General features: G+C 53.4%; 1 protein-coding gene across 3 annotated transcripts; it reads right to left on the bottom strand.

Moving 5' to 3' along the window:
- Positions 1 to 1,109: 1,109 nt before the first annotated feature.
- Positions 1,110 to 20,118, bottom strand: CNDP2 (carnosine dipeptidase 2). 3 transcript variants are annotated; one of them, XM_019715406.3, is made up of 12 exons: positions 20,001 to 20,118; positions 17,187 to 17,276; positions 15,881 to 16,024; positions 12,627 to 12,789; positions 10,114 to 10,202; positions 8,443 to 8,643; positions 7,164 to 7,248; positions 6,170 to 6,330; positions 4,295 to 4,459; positions 3,003 to 3,144; positions 2,607 to 2,754; positions 1,110 to 1,755 (listed from the first exon to the last, which is right to left on the bottom strand). In XM_019715406.3, exons 2-12 carry the CDS (start codon positions 17,244 to 17,246, stop codon positions 1,686 to 1,688), a joined length of 1,428 nt encoding a protein of 475 aa, XP_019570965.3. In that variant the 5' UTR covers positions 17,247 to 17,276; positions 20,001 to 20,118; the 3' UTR covers positions 1,110 to 1,685. The 3 variants fall into 3 exon arrangements, with proteins under 3 accessions (XP_019570965.3, XP_019570982.3, XP_074195937.2); XM_019715423.3 differs by lacking the exon at positions 20,001 to 20,118 and adding an exon at positions 19,540 to 19,949; XM_074339836.2 differs by lacking the exon at positions 20,001 to 20,118 and adding an exon at positions 19,374 to 19,392.
- Between the last annotated feature and the right edge of the window lie 456 nt (positions 20,119 to 20,574).

Genomic DNA, 20,574 nt, shown 5'->3' with positions numbered 1-20,574 from the left:
CTGAAAGTGGAGGACGTGCCAACCGGGAGCCCAGCCCCCAGGAACAGCCACACCAGCCCCGGCCTGGCCTGCCTGCGCACAGAGATGTGTAAACTGCCATGGCGGTGAGCCTCTGTTGGTTTGGTCACAGCAGCCTAGCCTAATCCTCTCTAATTAATACATCGTGGCTGAAGGACCTTCGCATCTGGCACAGCTTTGCTGACCCAGATACCAAACGTAACAAGAGCAGAGTGAACCTGATTTTCCCTCAGTCAAGGGGGTCCCTCCTCTTCTAGATGAAGAACGCCACCCAGTCAAGTCCTGCCATTTTCTAAATGTGACCAGGCAGCTGTGTTTATGTTGGTGGCCAGCCTTCTACTGGGGAGCACCAGTAAAGCCATCAAGGACAAACTTTCGATTTCAGCAATTCCAGGAAAGCCTCCCCTGTGCCCAATACAGCGCCTGGACTTATGCCATTTCCTTAGTATAAAAAGCTTTTATCCTCTAATGAGATGTTCAAGTGCAAAGACTCCAGGGCAGGTAGCTCAAAGGATCGTTCCAGGACTGTACAGTGGTTGATATCAGGTCGGTTTCCTAAGATAAGCCCCCGAGAGGTCTAGAAAAATGGGGGTGGTTGGAAGGAGGTATGACTGCAGAACAAGGCTTCGGGGACTGTAGAGGTGACACGAGGGGCACGGGAGGACCCAGGAGGGAAGGTGTCAGGGAGGTCATGGGGCTAAGAGAATGCCTCCCAGTGGCACCTGTGTGAGTGGAGGTGTGAAGGCCCCTTTTTCCCACCCAAGTTCTGACCGATGAGCTCAGCAAAGTGGACACACTCGACTGTGCGTGGAATCACGCCCTGCTTCCCTGTACTCCTGTTTCCTCCGATCTCTTCACCAGCCCAGCCAATAAACTCTCCACTTTGATTAAACCAGTTTGATCTGAGTTTTGTTGACTGGGCAGCATAAGGAATGGGGGTAGTGGGCAGGGTCACTTCCCTGACATGTGAGTAGGGGCGAGCGGGACTGGGAGCGACCTGCCCTGCCCCCCACGAGCCAACAGGAACCATGGCCTCCATGGGCAGGTGTGCTCCACAGGTAAGTCAGAGGAGCAGCAAGACTTCCAGGGGCTTCACTCGTACTTTTTATTCATCAGCACAGACTGGGACCAAATCACCCTCCCAGTTAGGTTCAGGTTGTGAGGGTGAATAAAGACAGGAGATGTCAGTAATGGATACGGTCTTCAGAAAGGACAGAGCCGCACATGACAGTGAGGGATCAGTAAGGGAGGCCCCTCGAGGCGTCAGATGCCCTGACAGATATTCCAAGTGCGCCTGACCCTGAGTCAAGGGGCAGAGACGGCACCAGAAAGCACCGAGGCCTGTTTAGCCCAACAGGATGCCAACCAGAACTTTCTACAGAAGAAGTCATGCTGTCAGACTTGGGCTGTTTTCTGGAGACCAGGCCGTGCTGACCGCTGGGGACTCAGCTGTCATTCAGAGTCATTCACAAGCCTCGGGTCTAAACAGCCTTAACTGCCAGGTACAGGTAACGCCATTCATGAGACAGGTGGTGCCCCGTGTCCACTCTCGGGACTCTGTGTGGTCTGACAAGAGGGAAAGGAGACAGACAACAGCTTTCCTGAGTGATCAGAGAGGAGAGGGTGGAGGGCAAGATTCCTTCAGCGTCGCTCCAAGGAACACAATCTCAGTTCTTCAGCTGAGAAACTTCATACAGGTATGCAGCCAGCATTTTGGTTCCTTCGATGTAGTTACGCCTAGTGGAAAGGAACAGTCACCGTGTTGGCAGTGTCCCGATGTCCAGGCACACATGAGGCATTCTGGGGGCGCCCTGCCGTCCTGGCTTGCTGGCCCTGAGTTCTGCTTGCCTTTAGATTTAGGCACCTGGTTCTCAGTCCAACTATCCCACCAGGGACTAGTCCTGGCCGTGCTCTAATAGACTATATGGGGTCTCACCCAGCATCTGAACACCCAGCATCTGAACACCCACAGCCTCGCCCTGATCATGGCCCTCCCTTTGTTTGTTTGGATCCGAAGCCTCCACGTCATGTGCGAGGACCCAAGTCCCTGTGGCCGCCCTCCGCCCTCCATGCAGGGTCTCTGCCTCAGTCTTAGGCCCTGACTGGCCCTGGCTTCCTGCCCGCCTCCGCTCTTCCCGAACGGTCTTAGACTCCTCCCTGCACTGCTGCCAACTCTGAAATCACCTTCCGTCTCTGATGGTCACCAGACCCCCTCCCCCCCCACAGTGACTGTACAAGCCAGAAACATATAAAAGTGGCTTATGAAGCCAACAATAACATCATGATTTTTCCAACAGGAAAGTGTGGAGGTCCTTGGAGTTGTAGATGAAGCACAGAGATAAACACAGACCACTACGCAAACCTTGTTCGGAAGAACTGCCACCTCCCCTAGGCCCCCTTCCCTGCCTCCCACCGGAAGTTGTCAGCACCGCAAGGGCAGACGGCAGACAGCACTGGAGGGGGGTGTCTCAGCAGCAGGACGGGCGGTCCTGGGGTGGGGGGCGCCCCGGGCTTTCACAGGATTTCTCACTGGCGCGCAGGAGGAAACTACCCCGGACTTAGCACCGAGGACCCACCCGGAGCCTTACCTGTTGAGCTTTTCATTCTGTGAGTGGGCGCCGTCATCGGCTGACCCTACAGGCAGCAACATGACGTTCTTGCCTGTGGCCTCCTGAAAAGTCAGAGTCACAGGAATACTGCCACCTTCCCTGGTTAAGTCCGGCTCAACACCAAACACTGGGCAGGATGAAATAAAAGAAGTGGTGAGCTTTGGGGCTGCCAGGCTGGGGCTCCACTGCCGATCTCCTACCCTGCACCAGCAGCTGGGGCCAGCAGCTCACCCCAAGGTGGGCAGGGGGCACGGCCCAGCCTGCACACCACCCCTGCTGAGAGCATCGCGACGGAGCCACGTGCCCGGACGATACAGCACAGCCCCAGCAGACGTGCCAAGGGCCCTGCATCCGTACCCAAGGAGGATGTCTGACCTGTTTTCAGAGCTTTTCTCCCAGCCAAGTAATGAGGATGGTTGAAGTCAGATACCCAGGGCTTCCCACCGTGGCCCATGTACACCTTGAACTTGTTGGGGCTGTGCAGTTCAGCAAACTTCTTAGTCAAGTAGCTTGTAACCTGAACCACAAACAAAAGGGACACAATGTATTATGAAGCTTGGCATTTGGTCCAATGCTAGTGATCTACTGTCCAAGAGCCCACAGTGGTCCACGATGAGCATACAGCGAGTCTACGATGGTCTACAATGAGCCCACAGCGAGTCTACGATGGTCTATAATGAGCTTACAATGAGGCTACAATGAGTTTACAATGAGTTTACAGTGCATCAACAGTGGGTCTAGAGGGAGTCTAGAGTGGTCTGCAATGGGTCTATAATAGGTCTATGACCCGCCTACAGTAAGCCTACCACAAATCTAAGTGAGTCCACAGTGGTCTACAGTATATCTGCAATGGGTCTACGGTGAACCCACAATGGGTCTACAATGAGTCTACAGCAATCTATAGTGAGCCTACGAGTCTACAATGGGTCACGTTTTCTGCTGCTAAAGAGTGATCTGTATAATCATGATAACAGAAAGATTTTATCAAGAAAAAAATCTTCAGTTATTTTAAGGTAAAGGTAATCTTTTAATTTTAAGCAATTCACCCTTAAAGCTGACTTTCCCAAAGGATAATATTTAAACCAAATATTTAAAAATGACCCTTGATCTGCTTTCTAAGAACAACTGTATCAAAACCCAAAACATAGCCAGGTGCCAACCCAGGGATACCCCCAAAAAACCACAGTCCTGTGATCTCTCCCAAAAGGGAAGACCTTGACCCCATCTCTCCATGAAACCTTCCCCCGGGGAACTGCTCCCCAAAACCTGGCTGACCTGTGGCTATTGGACTCTGCCCCATCTGGCATCTTCCCCTGCCCCCCTACCTCATCACAGCCCAGAGGCGGCTCCCTTGGACTCTCACCAGGACATATTCGACCTGAAGTCAGCATCTGCCCTGAAGCCTTAGGACGAGGTCAGAGGTCAGGCTTTGACATGCCTCAGCAGCGACAAAGGTCACTTACAAGCGATTTTTATGTGGCCTTTATCTTGATGAGTTTCTGAACTGTGTATTCTAGTCATCATTGTGTTGGCCAGAGCCCCGAAGTGCGGAAGGAGATTTGGGTTTTGTGTCTCCCAGCTGCTCAGAGCCTTAGCTGAAGTCTTTTGTACCCCAAGTCTCCACTGGTGCACAGCAGCCCCGCCCCGTATCCCAGCACCCCACGTGCCTGCTCGCTGACAACCTCGGGAGTCATGTCTGGCACGAGCCTGATGGAGAACTTGCCAATCACTTTCCTCGGAATCACGGTCTTGGCCCCCGACCCAGAGAAGGCACCTTCAATCCCATGGAGGGAGAGGGACGGGTACCGCCATCTGTGCATCAGGATGTCTGTCTGCAGAAAACGAGAGTGGGTCAGGGAACATGAGGCGGCGGGAATGGGGGTTGGGAGGTCCCTCTTAGTCACAGGCTGGCCTGGAGATCGCACAAGCACAGGGAGGAGGTACAGACCCGCCAGGGGTGGGAGGGGAGCCCGCCCCACAGGCGCTCTGCTAGCTGCCACCCCATGACACCTCAAGGCGGCACTGCACGCTCTGAGTGCCCTCAGGTGTGGCACGTGCGGTCCTCCTGCCACTCTGAACCGCTCGGATTAGCAAACCATAGGAGCCAGGGCTCCTGCCAGCCCTATCGAATCCAGTGGGAAGGTCAAGGTTCCGGAGACATCAGAGCTCCTATGGGGCCAGAGGCACCAGATGGAAGACAGCGGCCCAACTCAGGCCATGTGTGAACCCCTCCCTAGGCCCACAGGGCACAGAAATGGGGTACTTCCTATGTGAGGTGGAAAACCAAGACAGTTCACTGTGTCCTGGGGCCAGTGACCACTGACAAGCACTGTCACCATCTGCCGAGGGGACTGGCACAAAGCAGCCTTCTGTCTCCCAGTCATATAATCGATACCACTGCCTCTCATGACCTGTGCGTCCCGGCAGTGGCACGAAATGGGTCTGGAGAGGACACATACCCCTGAGCTGCCCAGCACGGAGACACCTGCCGGGGCTCCCAGGAGTCCCTGGGACTGAGACACTGCATTAGTGGACTTCTTGTTTGTGCACCAAATAGCTCAGTAATTCCTGGAGGAACACATATGGCCCTAAAGTGACACCTTACATAAAAGCAGACATTAATCTGAAGGCAGCAGGGCAGGCAGAGAGAGAAGGTGGTTCAGAAGCCACCTTTTCCCAGCATCAGTGCCGCACCTACTACCTCTGAGGACCGTCTCCTCTCCGCTCTACCTGTGAAGTTCTTACTCCACGGGGTCCCATCGACTCTCGCATGCATCCTGAGCCTCTCAGGTGACCTCGTCGTCCCCACGACACCAGCTCAAGGCTCTCACCCCTGCAGTAACCTAACGGGTCTCCCACGTGGCTCCCTCAGCTCCCAGCCCACCACACCCGTGCCCATAACCTGCCCACAGGTGAGATCGGAGCAGCTCACACCTCCTCTCAGAGCTGGTCCCGTCGCCGTTCTGGGAGAGCGAGCCAGCTGCTCGGCCGCCCACAGGGGCCCTGCACGGGCGCCCAGCGCTGACGCCGGCCTCTCCCAGTCGGCCCTCCCTGACGTCCTGCTCGCGGCTCAGGCCTCCCGACCCTGCAGGCACAGAGCTGGGCCACCTGTGCACGCGGCCTGCACACACCCTGTACATGTGGCCGCCTGTGTCTGAGGGAGAAGACACCAACCCCCCTTCTCCCCTCAGGGAGCCCATCACGGCCGAGCTGAGTGTGAGCTCACAGCCCTCCTACACTGGGCCCTAAACCAACTCACGGAGAAGCCAGGACACCGCTTCCTGGCGTCAGGGCTCCGTCAGGGACCCTCCGCCCGTCTCCAGCGCAGTGCGGGGAGACCGTCCTCCACGCACACGGGCAGGGGTGGCCGCCACCAGGGCCCCCTGACACCCTGCCGGCTCCTGGGCGCTCAGGGCCGAGCGGCCACCTCCCCGCCTCCGCCTGGGCGTCCTGCTCGGGGTCTGCGTCGCGCACATGGGGCACCTGAGTCCCGGCCGCCCCTCGGCCCCCCCCGGGTCCCGCACACGAGTCACAGGCCCGACCTTGCAGCCGTGCAGCAGGGCGTCCGTCCCCACGTCCTGGGCGTACTCCTCCAGGTCGAAGTCGATCTTGTCGTACAGCTCCAGCTCCTCCTGCGTCACGGGGGCCACCGCCTGGCTGATGCCGGGCACCAGGATCTTGCCCGTCCTGTCCACCAGGCAGCCTGGGGAGAGCGGGCAGGTGAGCGCGCTCCGCACCAGGCGCCCAGAGCCGGCCGTGCCCCCCAGGAGCTGGGAGCCCGCAGGGCCAGGCCTGCGCAGGCGCCTGCTGAGGACGTTTCCTGGGCACACACGATGCTCGGGACTTGTGCTCGTCACTTAACCGCCCTGACAGCCGCGAGGTGAGCAGCGCCATCTCCCCGTTGTGAGACAGAGACGCTGACACAGGGTTGGCGGGCTGGGCACGGTCAGAGCAGCCCCAGGTTTCCCTGAAGATCCCGACACTGCCCAGTACTGCCCTGTCGACGCACTTCCCACCAGAAACGAGCTTCCCCCAAGCTGCGGAGACTCCAGCCCAGAAGCAACACTGACTTCACATGTGGCGGCCACTGTCCACCCGGGGACACAGGACACCGAACTGTGGGTGAGGCAACATTTACACCCAGCCTCACACGAGGACGCCAGGGACAGTGAGCTGACCATGCCGGAGCTCGTGGTGGCCACTATGACGTACAGCAGACCGAAGCACGTGACACACAACGTGCCCAGAGGAAAGGGCCGTGTGATTCTAGGGGTTGGGCCGGACAGGGCCCCATGGAGCCAGGGGTGCCGAGCTGGGTCCTGGAGGAGACGCAGGGGTTGGTGACATGGGGAAGGGATGATGGAGGAAGACAGAGGCTGAGACGCAGCATCAGTGCCCACTTTAAAAGGAAGGAAGCAGCAGTGACGCGAATGGCTCTAAGGAATGCTGGAATGCCCAACGCTGATGGCAGCCTGGCAACAGGGCCCCCCTCAACCCTCTCCCCATCTCCAAGTACCGTCTGAAAGCCCCGCTTACCCATCAGCGTAATGAGATCCGTCATGGCCTCGTGCACCGAGCCCCCGTACACCCCCGAGTGCAGGTCTTTGTCACTGCATTCCACCTGCACGGAGACAAAGGCCACTTTGTTGGGCTGCTCATGTGTGGGAGCTTACTTTTATCATGTGACAGTAAATTGAACAAAGAACATTCACAAGACCCAACGGACAAGTTTTAAAATCAGACTGCTCCCTCAATGAGCAGAACAAGGTGCTACCTAAATTACAAAACTTTGGAAGCAATAAAAAAAAAAAAAAACACCCTTGGAAATGGTAAGTGCAGGCACATGAGGAAGGCCAACCACAGGGAGAGCAGTACTGAGCACAGGGGAACTAGGAGTGCCAGCCATGAGTAAGTAGGAGTGCGGAGCAGGCCAAAGAGGAATGCTGACCACAGGTGTAAGCGTGCCGTAGGGCAGCTGCTCAAGCACTCAGACCCTTCCCAGTGGTTTCATGGAGACCCTGCACCTGGCTGCTGAAAGGGTGACACCTGCCATGGAAGAGCCAGGGGGCCCGGGGTCGAGGGCTCAGACCTCACCCACCACTGACTAGCTGTGTAAGCTGGGAGAGGCGGGCGCCGCTTCGGGCCTCGGCCCCCTCACCTGGAACACGGTACAGAAAGAGCACTCAGCTCCCAGCTACTGCATCCTGTCGGGTTTTCGTACCGCAGGTTGAAAGGTGCCCTGCACAGAGCGAGCGCTCAGCGGAGTGACTGGGGTCACTGCTCAGCCTATAAACCACCTTCACTGCCAGGAGCAGTGTAATCAGTTCCCCTGTGTGGCAGGTCCCCCCTCCTTCTCTGCAGATGAGACGACCACGGCTCAGCTGACCACACAGCTGAGTGGCAGGTCCATCCTCCTCGGTTCTGGGTCAAGTGCAATGTCCCAGTCCCCTCGGGATCACTCAGTCAAGGCCTAAGAGCTTAAGGGCTGAAATATCGAATATTTAACTTCTGAAAGGAAGTCTTTCTGAACTGCTCTGTGTATGTCTCAGTCTCCTTAAACGGACTAGCATTCCATCTTTCCCCACTGCTCCAAGGCAGTACTGCAGAGGGCCCCGGCCTAGCCTGCACCCGGCTGACACTGCCTGCGGATCGAGCTGGGCCCGGAGGACCCGCCAACTTCGGCCCCAGGAGCTGGGTTGCTGAGGGCTAGCTTTTCCCTCATGCCTCTGGCACCTGCGGGCTCAGGAGGAACGAGCCGACTATAGGTGGGGTGAGGGGAGCACACCCCACAAACGTGCCGAACGCAGCACGGTACCTCGATGAAGAAGTAGCAAATGCCCCTGAGACCATAGGTGATGCAGGGCTTCTTCTTGCCCAGCCAGTAGTTGTCAGAAATGCACACGTAGTCCACATCTTTGAAGAACGTGTCTTTTCGGGCGAAGATCAGATCATCCAGGCCTTCGGAGCCGGACTCCTCCATGCCTTCCAGACAGAATCGGATGTTGACAGGGATTTCCTGTGAAGGGGAAGAACATGGGCAGCCATTCAGCTCTCATGTACCTGTAGTTCTTAGAAACTATAGACAGGAAGTCCCCAAATATTATGAAATCGCTGATTTCAAATAACCGACTTCCTCCTGACTAGCTACTCGGGCGGGCTGTGTATCCCAGGCACTGGGCTATGCCTTCCGTGGAACTCCTCAGTGTGACCACGTTTCCTAGTCGCAGGGATCTCTGCATTCACCTAGCACAAACATGAGTCCCCGGGAAAGCCTGAGCTGCCCTCTACACACAGGCCATGGCACAGAGAAAACTACAGGGGGCTTCATTAGCGGCCCTGTGGCCACCACCAGTGCCCGCACGAATGAGGGAGGGCCTTTTCTAGCTCAGCTGCTGCCCCTGCGCGATGCCCTCCGCTGTCTCATGGAAATCCCTTTCCCTAAAGAGCCATCTGGCTCCTGCTCCGTAGTTTTCCCGGTCTTGCCAAGGCTGTGCGATGAGGCGGGTGGCCCCTTCCAGAGGTGAGAAAATGAAGCTGCACAGGCGCAGATGGCAGGGCCCTCACTTGGACCATCGGAAGAACCCTGCTCAGAACTGCCCCAGATGGCAGTGCTCAGGGGACCGCTTGCCTTGCCTCCTCTGCCCCTCACATGACATCCTTTTCAGGACCTCGGTGGATGGGACAGGTGGAAGTGCAGCTGCCCCGTGGCGCTGCCCCGCACACCCCTCCGAGGGCCCTGGAGGAGGCGGAGCCATCCCAGTCCCTGCGCCCAGCACGCGGTGGCTGCGGGGGCCCAGGCAACCAGAGGTTCTGGGCCGCAGCTCGCCACTGGGCAAAATGGACCCCTGGACCCAAGGGTCCAGGACCCTATTCAGATCGACCACTTCACGCTCTCACAAAAATGTTTGCCTTTAAGTCTGATTTTATCACGATACAAGACAAAAGCAAGATGCGAAACCCCATCTAAACATGATGACAATTAGGTTAAAAACACGTGAAAAGATGGGTAACAAAATATGAAGTCTGAGAATTGAGATTCTAGGCAAGTTTTTTCTCTCTACTTCTTGGTATTTAACAAACTTCAACAAGGAGTGGATACTTCAGTTAAGGAAATAATTTTTTTTTTTTTAAAAAAGAATGTATTTTTAGAGACTGTAAACCGTGCAGAAAAAGGGGTTCATCCACTATCACAGAGCCTGTGGGGGGCCCACCGCCACGCCCACAGGCGGTCACCTGTGGGGGGCCTGGGCTGCTGCTGAACTATCAACAGTGTGACCGTCGAGCCCTGTAAAACAGTCACACCCACAGTGTTTCCTGAAGCTGGAACACAACCACGATCTTAAACCTGACTCATGGAGCTGCCAGCTGGGGAAGCTTGCTGGCTCGTATGCCGGTGACCCTTAATCTTTACAAGCTGTTCCAGGGACCGAGGGCCCAGCCCATGGCACTCAGATGGAACCAGACCAGTTCGGTGTGGGTGACATACTTGATTTGTTTTCTGAAAAGCTTCCAGGGCATTCATCCAGCCGGCCACCGGCCCCTTGTCATCAGTTGCGCCTCTCCCGTACAATTTGCCTAGAACAGCAGCAACGAGCAAATTCATAAAGTGACGGTGATAGAGACAGACAAGCAAGCATATCCTCAGTGAACATCTGGTAACATCTTAGCAAAACCACACACCGCCATCCTAAGAGATTCTCCTGAAATCGGAAGCCCCATTTTCATTCTATCAGAAGCCCCGAGTATCCAACACTCGTGCTAGAATCCCCAGAACAACCCCCGCCACGTGCCCTCCTGCCCCGCTGACGCAGCACTTAGGCAGCGCTCGTGCCCCTGCTGACTCAGAGCCTGGACTTCAGACCCAGCTCCAGAAAACCACTATCAGTTGGCTACTTCGTTACAATCCATTTTCACAACCGCTAGTGGTAATAAGGGAGGAAACCTGGTCAAAGGAGGAAGTACAATCACGCTCACCAAAAGAGGATAAATCTCACCGCACCCCAATTTCGACATCTAGTTTGATATAGAACCTATGTTTGTTATTTATTTCTCTAGGTTATTGCTTTTCAAGCTGACAGCACGATACTGACTGTCCTCGGTGTAGTGAGTCACACAGGTCCCCTCTGCACACTGGCTCTGGGGACCCCTGGGCTGGGCACGGGCCAGCATGCGTGACTGGGGAGAGGCCGGACCACTCTCCTGGCCATCACGTGACGCAGAGCATGGCCGAGGGTGACCAGGGCAGAGCAGGACGGCTGTCGCCTGCTCGGGGCTCAGCCGCTCTGTCGGTCTGCCCTGGGCAGTGCCCTGATGCCCTCATCCCTAAGACTGTTCTCAAACGTTCAGCGGTTTTAACACGGCCCACCCCATAGTACAAGGCTTAAAGCCATCATTACCCTGCAAATTCCCTCTTCAAGTAAACCCCACTTCTCACGAAGGCTAAAGAGCTCTTCTAGAGCGCGTCCTAGTCCTGAGCAACGCTGATGACATGCCTAGTGTGCAGGCGGTGCCGGACAGACGTGCCCAGGACAAACGTGATGTGCTCCCTGCTCCCAGGCCTCTCCTTCTAGCTCCATCGATGCCCAGGCCTCTACCGAGAGAGTCTGTCTGTCTGTGCGGTGTGATCGGGGAACGGCTGTGGTGGGTGACTAGTGCTGGCGTCTAAACAGGGGTCCACGGGGCACAGGTGGCGGAGGAGCCATGTGGGGGGAACAAGACAGGGAGGTGGGGGAGCCAGTGCCACCAAGCATCCCGGGAGGTGTGAAGAGGAGAGTTGGCATGTGAGGTCCCGTGGGACAGGATGGAAGAGGGGTGCAGGACTAAACAACTTCAGGTGACAGGAGGGCCTACAGTGGGGGGGAGGGCGAGGCAGGGACTGCGGGGGGCCAGGCTGACCTCTGCGTTTCTGGGGCAGGTGGTGGGGGAGAGGATAGTGCCACTCGGAAGCAGGAAGAGGGGACAGGGAGGAAGGGCAGGCTGAGAGCAAAGACACGGAAGTGTCCCCGACAGGGATGACTAGCCGACGCAGAGGCGGCGTCCAGGGCACAGGGCAGCTCAGTTTATAATCAATGAGTCGTCAGTCACTGCGCGGCGATGACGACCACGGTGTGGTCTGCATTTCCTCACAGATGCTGCTTTAAGCAAACAGGTTCGTCCTTCTGCAGTGATGAGCCTATCTGACATTGAGCGAGGACCGGTCTGAACAGAAACTCAGCGTATCCACTTAGAAGGGCTTTAATTCAAGACAGTCTGGACTTAGCCCAAGGGAGCAAGGCTTCTTTACCTGGCCAAAGACGCTGCCCAAAGCGGAAACGTGACAATTCAGGAATGAAGGCAGGGGGAAGCTTTACACCAGAGGGGCAGGAGAAAGGGGCTGCCTGGGGTGAGTCCTCCAATGAAGACTCGAAGTGCCTGAGAGAGGCCGGCCGGGAGGCACTCGGTGACCGTGACTGGGCCAGGGGCCAGGGGCAGGGAAAGACAGAGACTTCCCTAGTGTCCAAAGCAAAGCTCCCAAAATGCACCACGGAAGCAGCTAGAAATGGAGTCAGGTACCACCGTGTTTCCCTGAAAATAAGACCTAACCAGAAAATAAGCCCTAGCATGATTTTTCAGGATGACGTTCTCTGAACATAAGCCCTAATGCGTCTTTTGGAGCAAAAATGAATATAAGACCCAGTCTTATTTTCGGGGAAATATGGTAGCTGACAGGTGTCTGAGGGCTGCATGGCCTCAGTTCAGAACAGGTTTTCTGAGAAAAAGTGTCAGCAGTAGAAGGACGCATAGCTGACCCAAGGCCATAAAGCCCTTGTTTCCATGGGGCCAGAAAGGTTTTCTGATGTTTCTACGACTGGTGCACACGCGTGAAACTTCCAGAATCCAATTTCTACATTTTGTAAAGACAACCTGTTCTGGGAAGATAACAACCAAGAGACTGCCATCGAGTGGCTGGAGTGAAGCGGTACCGGCGCTTCTCCAGAAGCTGCAAGGACGCGTCCTCACCATCTCGCTCCACCAAGGTGAAGGGCTCGCTGTCCCAGCCATCCTCCAGGGCTGCCGGCTGCACATCCAGATGTCCATAAACACACACCGTTTTCTTCTGGGGATCGGAGCCCAGTGTGCCAAGTACAATGGGAGGCAGTGGTATCTCCGAGCCGTCAGGGAGCTAGGAGGCAAGAGGGGGGAAACGAGGACAGCCTTTGCTTAAAAAATCTGGTGTTTACAACATATATTATTATGCTACTGTTCTCATTTACCTTATCTGTTCTCATCAATCACCCTCTATTGTAGAGTTTAAGATCAGTGTTCAACTGAGCCATTAATGAACAAGAATTTACTTTCCCGTAAGTCAGAGCACAGACTGAACCACGTTTACCAACTGCAGGCAATTCAGTAAATTTTTAGAGGCTGATTTTTTTTTAAACTTTATATAACAAAATGTATTATGAAGGCTGAGTTTGGGACACAACTTAGTTCAGTATTTTCTAAAATAATGGATAAAAACGACTACAATCTTAAAAGCAGAAGGCATGCTTCTGAAATTCGGTATGTAGATTACCAATGCACAAGAAGGGCCACAGGCCAGGACGCGGCGACGCTGTCACACTGAGCCACAGTGAATTAGCAGTGAGAGTTGGCCCTCCTCTGACCTTTCTCCCAAAGGCCTTATCAGTCTCCCGCCCAGTACTAACCACACTATCGTGTTGATGCAAATATACGTGAATAAACAGCACAGCTGATCAGGAAGTCAAACTAATGATTCACAATTGAGAGGTAAATAAGCAGCTACTATGACAACGGACAAGCTCATCAGGACAAGGCTGGTGAAGGGCTAAGTGACTGTCCCCAAACAGAGGGGGCTCAGCACCTCTAAGGTATTACCTACACCTGGGGCCGCATGGGCTGCCGGAATACTGCAGGACTCAGGCTTTGTCTCCCCAGTAAACACGACTCATGAGTACTCAGTGTAAGAGACTTGGTAAACCCACAGGACCCAGGCACAGTCATACAGGGACAGCCTGTACCCATAGGCAAAGAATCGTTCCTTAAACTCACTGCCCTGGTTATAAATAACACGTGGCACTACAGTCACATTGGTCCTCCCTAGGCTCACCTCAGGAGGAAAATGATTTCCAAAGGACAATGGATTTCCTCTAAATAAATTCCTACACAATAGAGCTCCTCTGGAATACTTCGCATTTTTCTAAGAAGCTGTCTGGACCCACAGGTGAATCTGGACTGAAACGCATACAGCACGTTGGAACTCTCTCTCTGGGTGTCCCTAACTATCGAAACGCCACAGGATAAAGTACCTGACGGCAGAGTCAGGTTCCCAGGGCCAGGCGCCACCCTCCGCCAGAGTACCGGTCTGGGCAACCTCGGACAAGGATTCCACATCTCCCCCTCCGCCCCACTCCACTGCCACAGCCTCCAGCCTAATCCAGCGCCCCATCCTCGACCCACTGCCCCAGCACCCAGTAGGTCCAGTGGGACCTACTCTGTCCTGGACATTGTTGACTTCTTCCTTTCCGTCACTGCCTGGCTCAGGAGCCATGACTATCCCATTTCCTGAGCTCCTTTGTCTGGGGGACAAGCCCTCGGTGACCAGGTCTCCCACATCCTGGCCAGGCACCCTTTCTGTGCTACCACCTGGGCAGTGGCTAGGCAGCAGCGACAGGTCCGATGTGACCTCTCCTGCACCGGCCTTGGCTGTGAGGCCCAACACCCAACAGCCTCAAACCAGCCTTTGCCACAGTCAGTGCCTGCCCCCTGGCCCTCCCCTCCCAGGGACCCGTGCTCCGAGCTCTGCCACGAGGGCCTGGAATTGCCAGTGTCATCTTTCCTCCATAAGCCTGGTTACCCCAGCTTTGGTGTGTACATGTGGTGACATCCTATCCACCTCACAGCTGCCCCCCGTTGTCAGCGCTTCCTGAGAACTGGAGCACTGCTGCCAAGTGAAGTGGTGAGCGATCAAATGTGCTGCGAGCTCACACTGCAAGCATCTCTGCAGAACTTCTCTAACGGTGATGAAATCTAACGATTCCTTGATAAAAACAGGTGTTATGTCGTTCAAAATCATGTGGTAATTATTGTAATCCTTGATGGAAGGTCTTTTCTTAAGAACTGCACTGTAATGTCAGTGCTAAATAGACGAAATCATCTCCTGTCATAAAACAACTCAAAATTTATTTGCCACCCCAATTTTTAAAAATATATTAGGAAAAAAAAGGAGGGGGAACAGGTCAAGTATGCTCCTAAAATAATACGAAGAAGCTTGGTTGATTTTCTCACGGGTGGGGTCAAGTGCCATAAGCTATCTTAGGTAACCTGAAGTCAATTAAATCTGTAGTCAGAAGAAAGTGCAAACCAATAATACCGGACTGGGAATCGGGAGGCCCAGGTTTGCCATGAATGGATGTGGGCCCCAGGGAGGCACAGCCCACCTGAGCCTCTGGGCGTTTCCATTCCTGAGAAGAGTGGACTGGGCTGAATGGCCACAGGTAAAACCCCAGGACTATGACCTCACCTGACACTTACATCATCAGGCAAGAGAACGAGATAAACCAAACCTCACCATACCCTGCAATATAAAAGAATGTTTCAACTTAGACAATCTATGGCCTGAACCATGTAATTCACACAGGACTGAAATCATCTGAAACTGAGTGAGTCACTTTGGCGTGAAGTGAGATTGTTCATTCAAGTTAGGAAGAAAACAAACCAATTAATTGCATCTGTCAGAATCCTGCACAAATATATAATTGAGCCCCCAGCCCCACAAACAAAGTAGCTCTTTCCGGAGCCAAGTCATGAAAAAGTGCTGTTCCTACCAAGTAGGGTGCTGGGGGACAGAGTGCAGGGACAGTGGGAGTCTTCATCATGTTACACCTACACGGACAGAGCAGAACTGCCTAGTTTGAAACGAGGCTGATCTGGGGCGGGGGTGGAGGGGTGGATCTCAGCTGTTTCCTAGGAATGATCCTTACGTTAATGTATTCAGAAGTAATAACTAATGGTCATTACGTTAACAGTTCTCCTTCCAGGAGAAAAACGCTGAGTCTGACAAAACCTTTGCCCCAGTCCAACTGAAGAAATCTCCAAGATTAGTATCTAAATTCGGCCTTTTGTGTTTGTTTTAAAGACAAGCACGTTATCTGAAGCAAAAGGTGGTCTGAGAGCTTGCTGAGACCTATCAGTTCCCCAGGTGAGATGTGTTCAGCTGAGTTTCTGCCACTCACAGGACGTCAAGCACATACCTTCTGCATTCCAATATCAACCAGTTCCACAGAGCCACCCAGCTGCTTGATGTCTGCAGCGGCCACTTCCATCATCCTTCGGATCTCCCCTCTCTTCTCGGGCCATGCAGAGACGCTCTGGATGGCCACCCACTCCGCAAGTTTCTATTTGTAGACAATAAGCAAAGAGGAATTCTCAAAAGGTGCTCCTTAAGGAAGAAGATATTCATCATTTTGCTGTGTTTCAGGCACCCCAAATTGACGTGTGACCTGTGCCTACTCTATTTTGGAGATGCTGGTTAGATGTAGAAGAAGAGATCCATCACACGTGCATTTTGCTTAACATTTTAAAAAACTGTTTTTACTGACCCTGTACCAAGAACTACTAGACCATAACAGAAAAATGTCAGAATGTGTATTTTTAACCATTAAGCATGAGGTGAGTGTAAAATGCACAAAGTTCCATAAATACGTTTATATATGAATCTCTAACAAAATTATACCCGAGGGATTCAGGAAAGAACCAACATTTTCACAGTCCACGTTAGCTTAGTTACCATCCTGCTTGTGGCCAAATTCTCTAAAGTATAATTTTTAGAATGAGAACTCTGGTGATGATTTCATCTGAAATGTGTCTACCAAGAAAAACTTTAAAGCATGATTCTTCACGTTAATCGCAAGAAACAGATTAATGCATATGGCATTACCAAATCATTAAAACATGCGAAATGCAAAATAGGTCTTTAATACATGTCTACTACAAGAAATTATAGATGGAGATTAAACTAAAATCTCGGATTACCTGTTATTTCTAGAAACATATATTAAGATTTTCTGTCAAAAGCCAAAAGTATAACTTCTATGCTGTATGTATGTATGTATGTATGTATGTATATGTGTGTGTGTATATAGATATATAGATATCTATCTATATATCTATATGTATACACACATACATACATATTTTTAATTGTCTTTTTTGCTGTTGTGAGAACACTTAAGAACTACTCACTTTGCAAATTTCAGGTATACGAAACAAATTGTTGACTATAATCACCGTGCTGTACATTAGATCACTAGAACTTTCTCACCTCATAACTGAAAGTTTGTACCCTTTCAACATTTCTCACCTCCCCAGCAACCACCACTCTACTCTCTGCTTCTTTGAGTTCAACTTTTGTAGTTTCCAATTTGCACATGTAAGTGAGATCATACAGCATTTGTCTATTTTCAATACTTGATTTAAACAACATAATTTGTATTAGTTTCTCTGAGCCTCATCAGATTAAACTGAATATTAAGTTTATTAGAATAAATATTCCCTTACCTTAACGAAGCGATCCTGGTTTTCATTAATATACTGAAACAGGGTAGTGAGGACTGACATCTTTCAACCAGACTGCAGACCTTGGAGATTCTTAGAAGGAAGAACAACCTGTTAGTGCTGCCTCTGAATAGGGCTGGACTGAGCCATGGGCTGGAAGGCGCTGGTTCAGTTTCACAACCTCCACCCCACCCTTCCGGCCAGCACTGCAAGCCAGCTGTCACAAGGACTCCAGGAAGTGACCGCAGTGGCAGAAACGAAAGCTTTGCGATGGAGTGAAGAGGCTCAGTTAAGAATGATCTCCCATTCTTTTTCAGAAGGAAAATGTACCTCAAAGTGTGTCAAAATGGCAGATAACTGAAGAAAGGGGCTGAGTTGGAGACAATCTGATGGAAATTAAAAGTAGGTACTTCCCAGTCACACTGATTTATAAGCACTTAATATTCTGTTTTAAATTTTACTCTCTTAAAGAACACAGAGAACTTTCCACTTCCTATGACCACAGAGGAAATAATCACTCCAAGGATCCCAGCAAAAATGTCACAGCCTGTCTCTTACAGCCGCAAAGCCACAACACAACAAAAAAGCCCAAGGAGAGGCAGACTCCCTTTGAGAAAGCTGACAATCTGAGTCCAGAACCTGCCAAAGGCAACATGCAAACCTCCACAAAGGCCTGATTAAGACAGCAGCTTCCCTCCCAAATGCATTTTCAAACATCCAGTCTCTCAGGTGTGACCCAGCACATTCCGCAAACACAGGGGACAAGAAATCACTTCACTGATCGCCTTTAAAATTTGGAATGCATGTGAAACAAAAATGATTCTGGCATTGGGACTTTCAAAACTGGTCCTGTCCCCTTCAACTGACAATTCGGATGCCATCAAGTGGCAACACCCCAAACTGGAGCCGTGGTTGGAAAGAGCTCAGCCACGGCGCGGTGAGCTGCAGAGTCACGAGACCCTACCCCATCCAGGCAGTTCTGATGCCTGTGTGTGGACACACTGCAGTTACAGCGCAGTTTTTTCTTGGTATACGATTTCAAAGTAATTTCTAAACAGAGGACTGACTGTGTCCTCTGGGACATGAAATGTGGCAGCTGCTCAGCAGACCGAAGCTACCTGAGCTGTGCAACGAGAGTTCAGCGAGGACAGGAGACCAAACTACTTATTCTCGGTGCCTCCTTCGTCCTCTTCAAACACTAGCAATGAAGCATGAAATACGTACAACCCTCCTGCCAACTCAGACTGTTTCAGCTGAGGCTCTCCTCGGGAAGAGCCCAGTAAGAGTTACGAATGCTGTAAAGGAACGTCATGGGTGTTCCTTAGTCAAATTTCATCCACCTATCACCAAAAATGTAAACAGGGAAGCTATCTATGTTCATTAGCCAATATGCTATACGGGGCACTTTTATTTGGGTTCCTGGTCGTTAAGTACCCCAAATCCCAAGCTCACTGTGGTTTGTTCTCCTCATTAATATTATGTTCTTTGCAACCAAATGAACCAATGGCCTTCCAGTAGTCACTCAAAGATGGAACGACTTAAGTTGCACCTTTCACCAAAGGAGACTCAACAGACCAGACTGCAAAGCTCTGCTTCCCAACTCCCTGGAAAAAAAGCAACATCTCTGAACTACCAATCCAGTCACAGCAAGCGAGGCCAGGCCCATTTTCTCCCTTCACCCACAGTTGTGCCTTACCCTGGTGTTGCCCCCAGACACCATTAAATGGGACCACTTTTATACGCCCTGCTGAACCCAACTGGTTAAGGTAAAAGCCTGTGTTGGAGTGAACAAGAGCAAATATCCTTTCAAAATAAGTGCCATCTTCAGTCCCCTCTTGAAATCTAAAGTTCCTGGGGAGTGACAAAATTTAGGTAGTGAAACCAGTGAGCGGGGAAGGTACTGGTAACACCTGGAACCATCATCTAGCAATACCTACAAGTGATTCTCTTGGTTGTGAGTTTCCCAAGCTTGTGCCTCGTTAACTCAAGGCATATGTTAAATAAATACCGGAATCATGGCTTCAGTTCTCTGTAAAAACCACTAACACAGGGTCAGGAACCTCCAACTTGCCCAATCTACAGCTTTATGGCAAACATGCAATTCCACGTTATCCTTCGCTGCTCCTCCCTGCAAACACCAGGGACACAAAGGCTGGAATGAAAGGTCCCTGCACAGGTTCAGGTCCGCACCTGAACACTCAGCACTAGGACGGCTCTCTCCGGGGTCCTAGCGTAGCAGTGGGGGTGTGGGGGCAAACTGGCGGTGCGGTCAGCGAGGCCCAGGGTCTTAAGGGCGTTAGTGCCGGAGGGCCCGGAACCAGGATCTTTCCTTTTTACAGATGAGAAAACGGCTGACCTGCCTCAGACCGGCAGGTGCAACCTCCCAGCCTTGAAGGCCAGAGGGCCCTGGAGACCCAGACCCCCGGGCTCTGCACCTGGGTGGGCCGCCCAGGAATACCGAGCCGAGCCTCCGAAGGCTCTGTGGGCGAGAGAAGGCCTCGCCGGGGGGCGGCTGCGACTGGCCGGCGCCCTCCGCGCCCTTCCCCGCCGCCCGCACAGTCCCGGCTTCCCGTGCCGGCCCCACTTGAACGAGACACCGCCTTTTCACGTCACTGCGGGCTACGCGGCCCAGGTGGTGGGCACCGCCCTCGGCAGCCGAGCTCCGGGCGCGAGTCCCGTGGGGCCTCCGACCCCGGCCCGCCGCACACGCCCGGCCTCCATTGCCCCCATCTGGCAGCGGCCTGGAGCCCGACGCTCCCGGCCTCCGCCCCCCCCTCGGAGCCTCCCCGCCAGGCCAGGTCAGGAAAGGCCACTTACCCGCACGCGGCCTCAGCGCCGGTTCCGCATCACGTGTCAGTCACGCCCCCGGCGCGGGCCCCGCCCACCACCCCGGCCTCGTCCAGATGGCGGCCCTCACCCCGCCCCTCGCCGCCGTCCCACCCACCAATCCCGGGGCTCAGCCGGAGGGCTTGCGTCGCCTGCCCCTCCCACCAATCCCCAGCGTCTTCAGGAAGACTGGTGTCGCTCCGCCCCAGCCTCCGACCCGTCCACCAATCCCCGACGCCCGCCCCGCCATCGCTCCGCCCCCCCGAGCGTGGGGATCGCGGAACGTGACCCGGGGTGAACCCTGTGAGGCTGGGGGCCTTGGAGCGCGGTCCGGGACAGTGCCCTCCGTCGGTGTCTCCCGCTCCCTCTGACGTGGTGCCTTTGCCCTGGTGCCTCAACGTTGGGGTCCGACTTGTGGACTTTAGTGAGGTTCTGAGGTCTGAAATGGGGGAGTCCGTACCCTACCCTCTGAACCTTCCCGCTTAGGAGGGTCCCACGACCTCTGCCAAGAGTCCCCATCCTAGCGGGATCCTGAGTGGTGCGCATTTTGTTGGTCACACATTTC

The sequence above is a fragment of the Rhinolophus sinicus genome, chromosome 4 (assembly GCF_057876585.1).
Source record: "Rhinolophus sinicus isolate RSI-liver-muscle chromosome 4, RSI-T2T, whole genome shotgun sequence".
NCBI classification, from domain to species: domain Eukaryota; kingdom Metazoa; phylum Chordata; class Mammalia; order Chiroptera; family Rhinolophidae; genus Rhinolophus; species Rhinolophus sinicus.
Note: the sequence above shows the minus strand (reverse complement) of the source record. Positions and strands in the feature narration are given on the sequence as shown.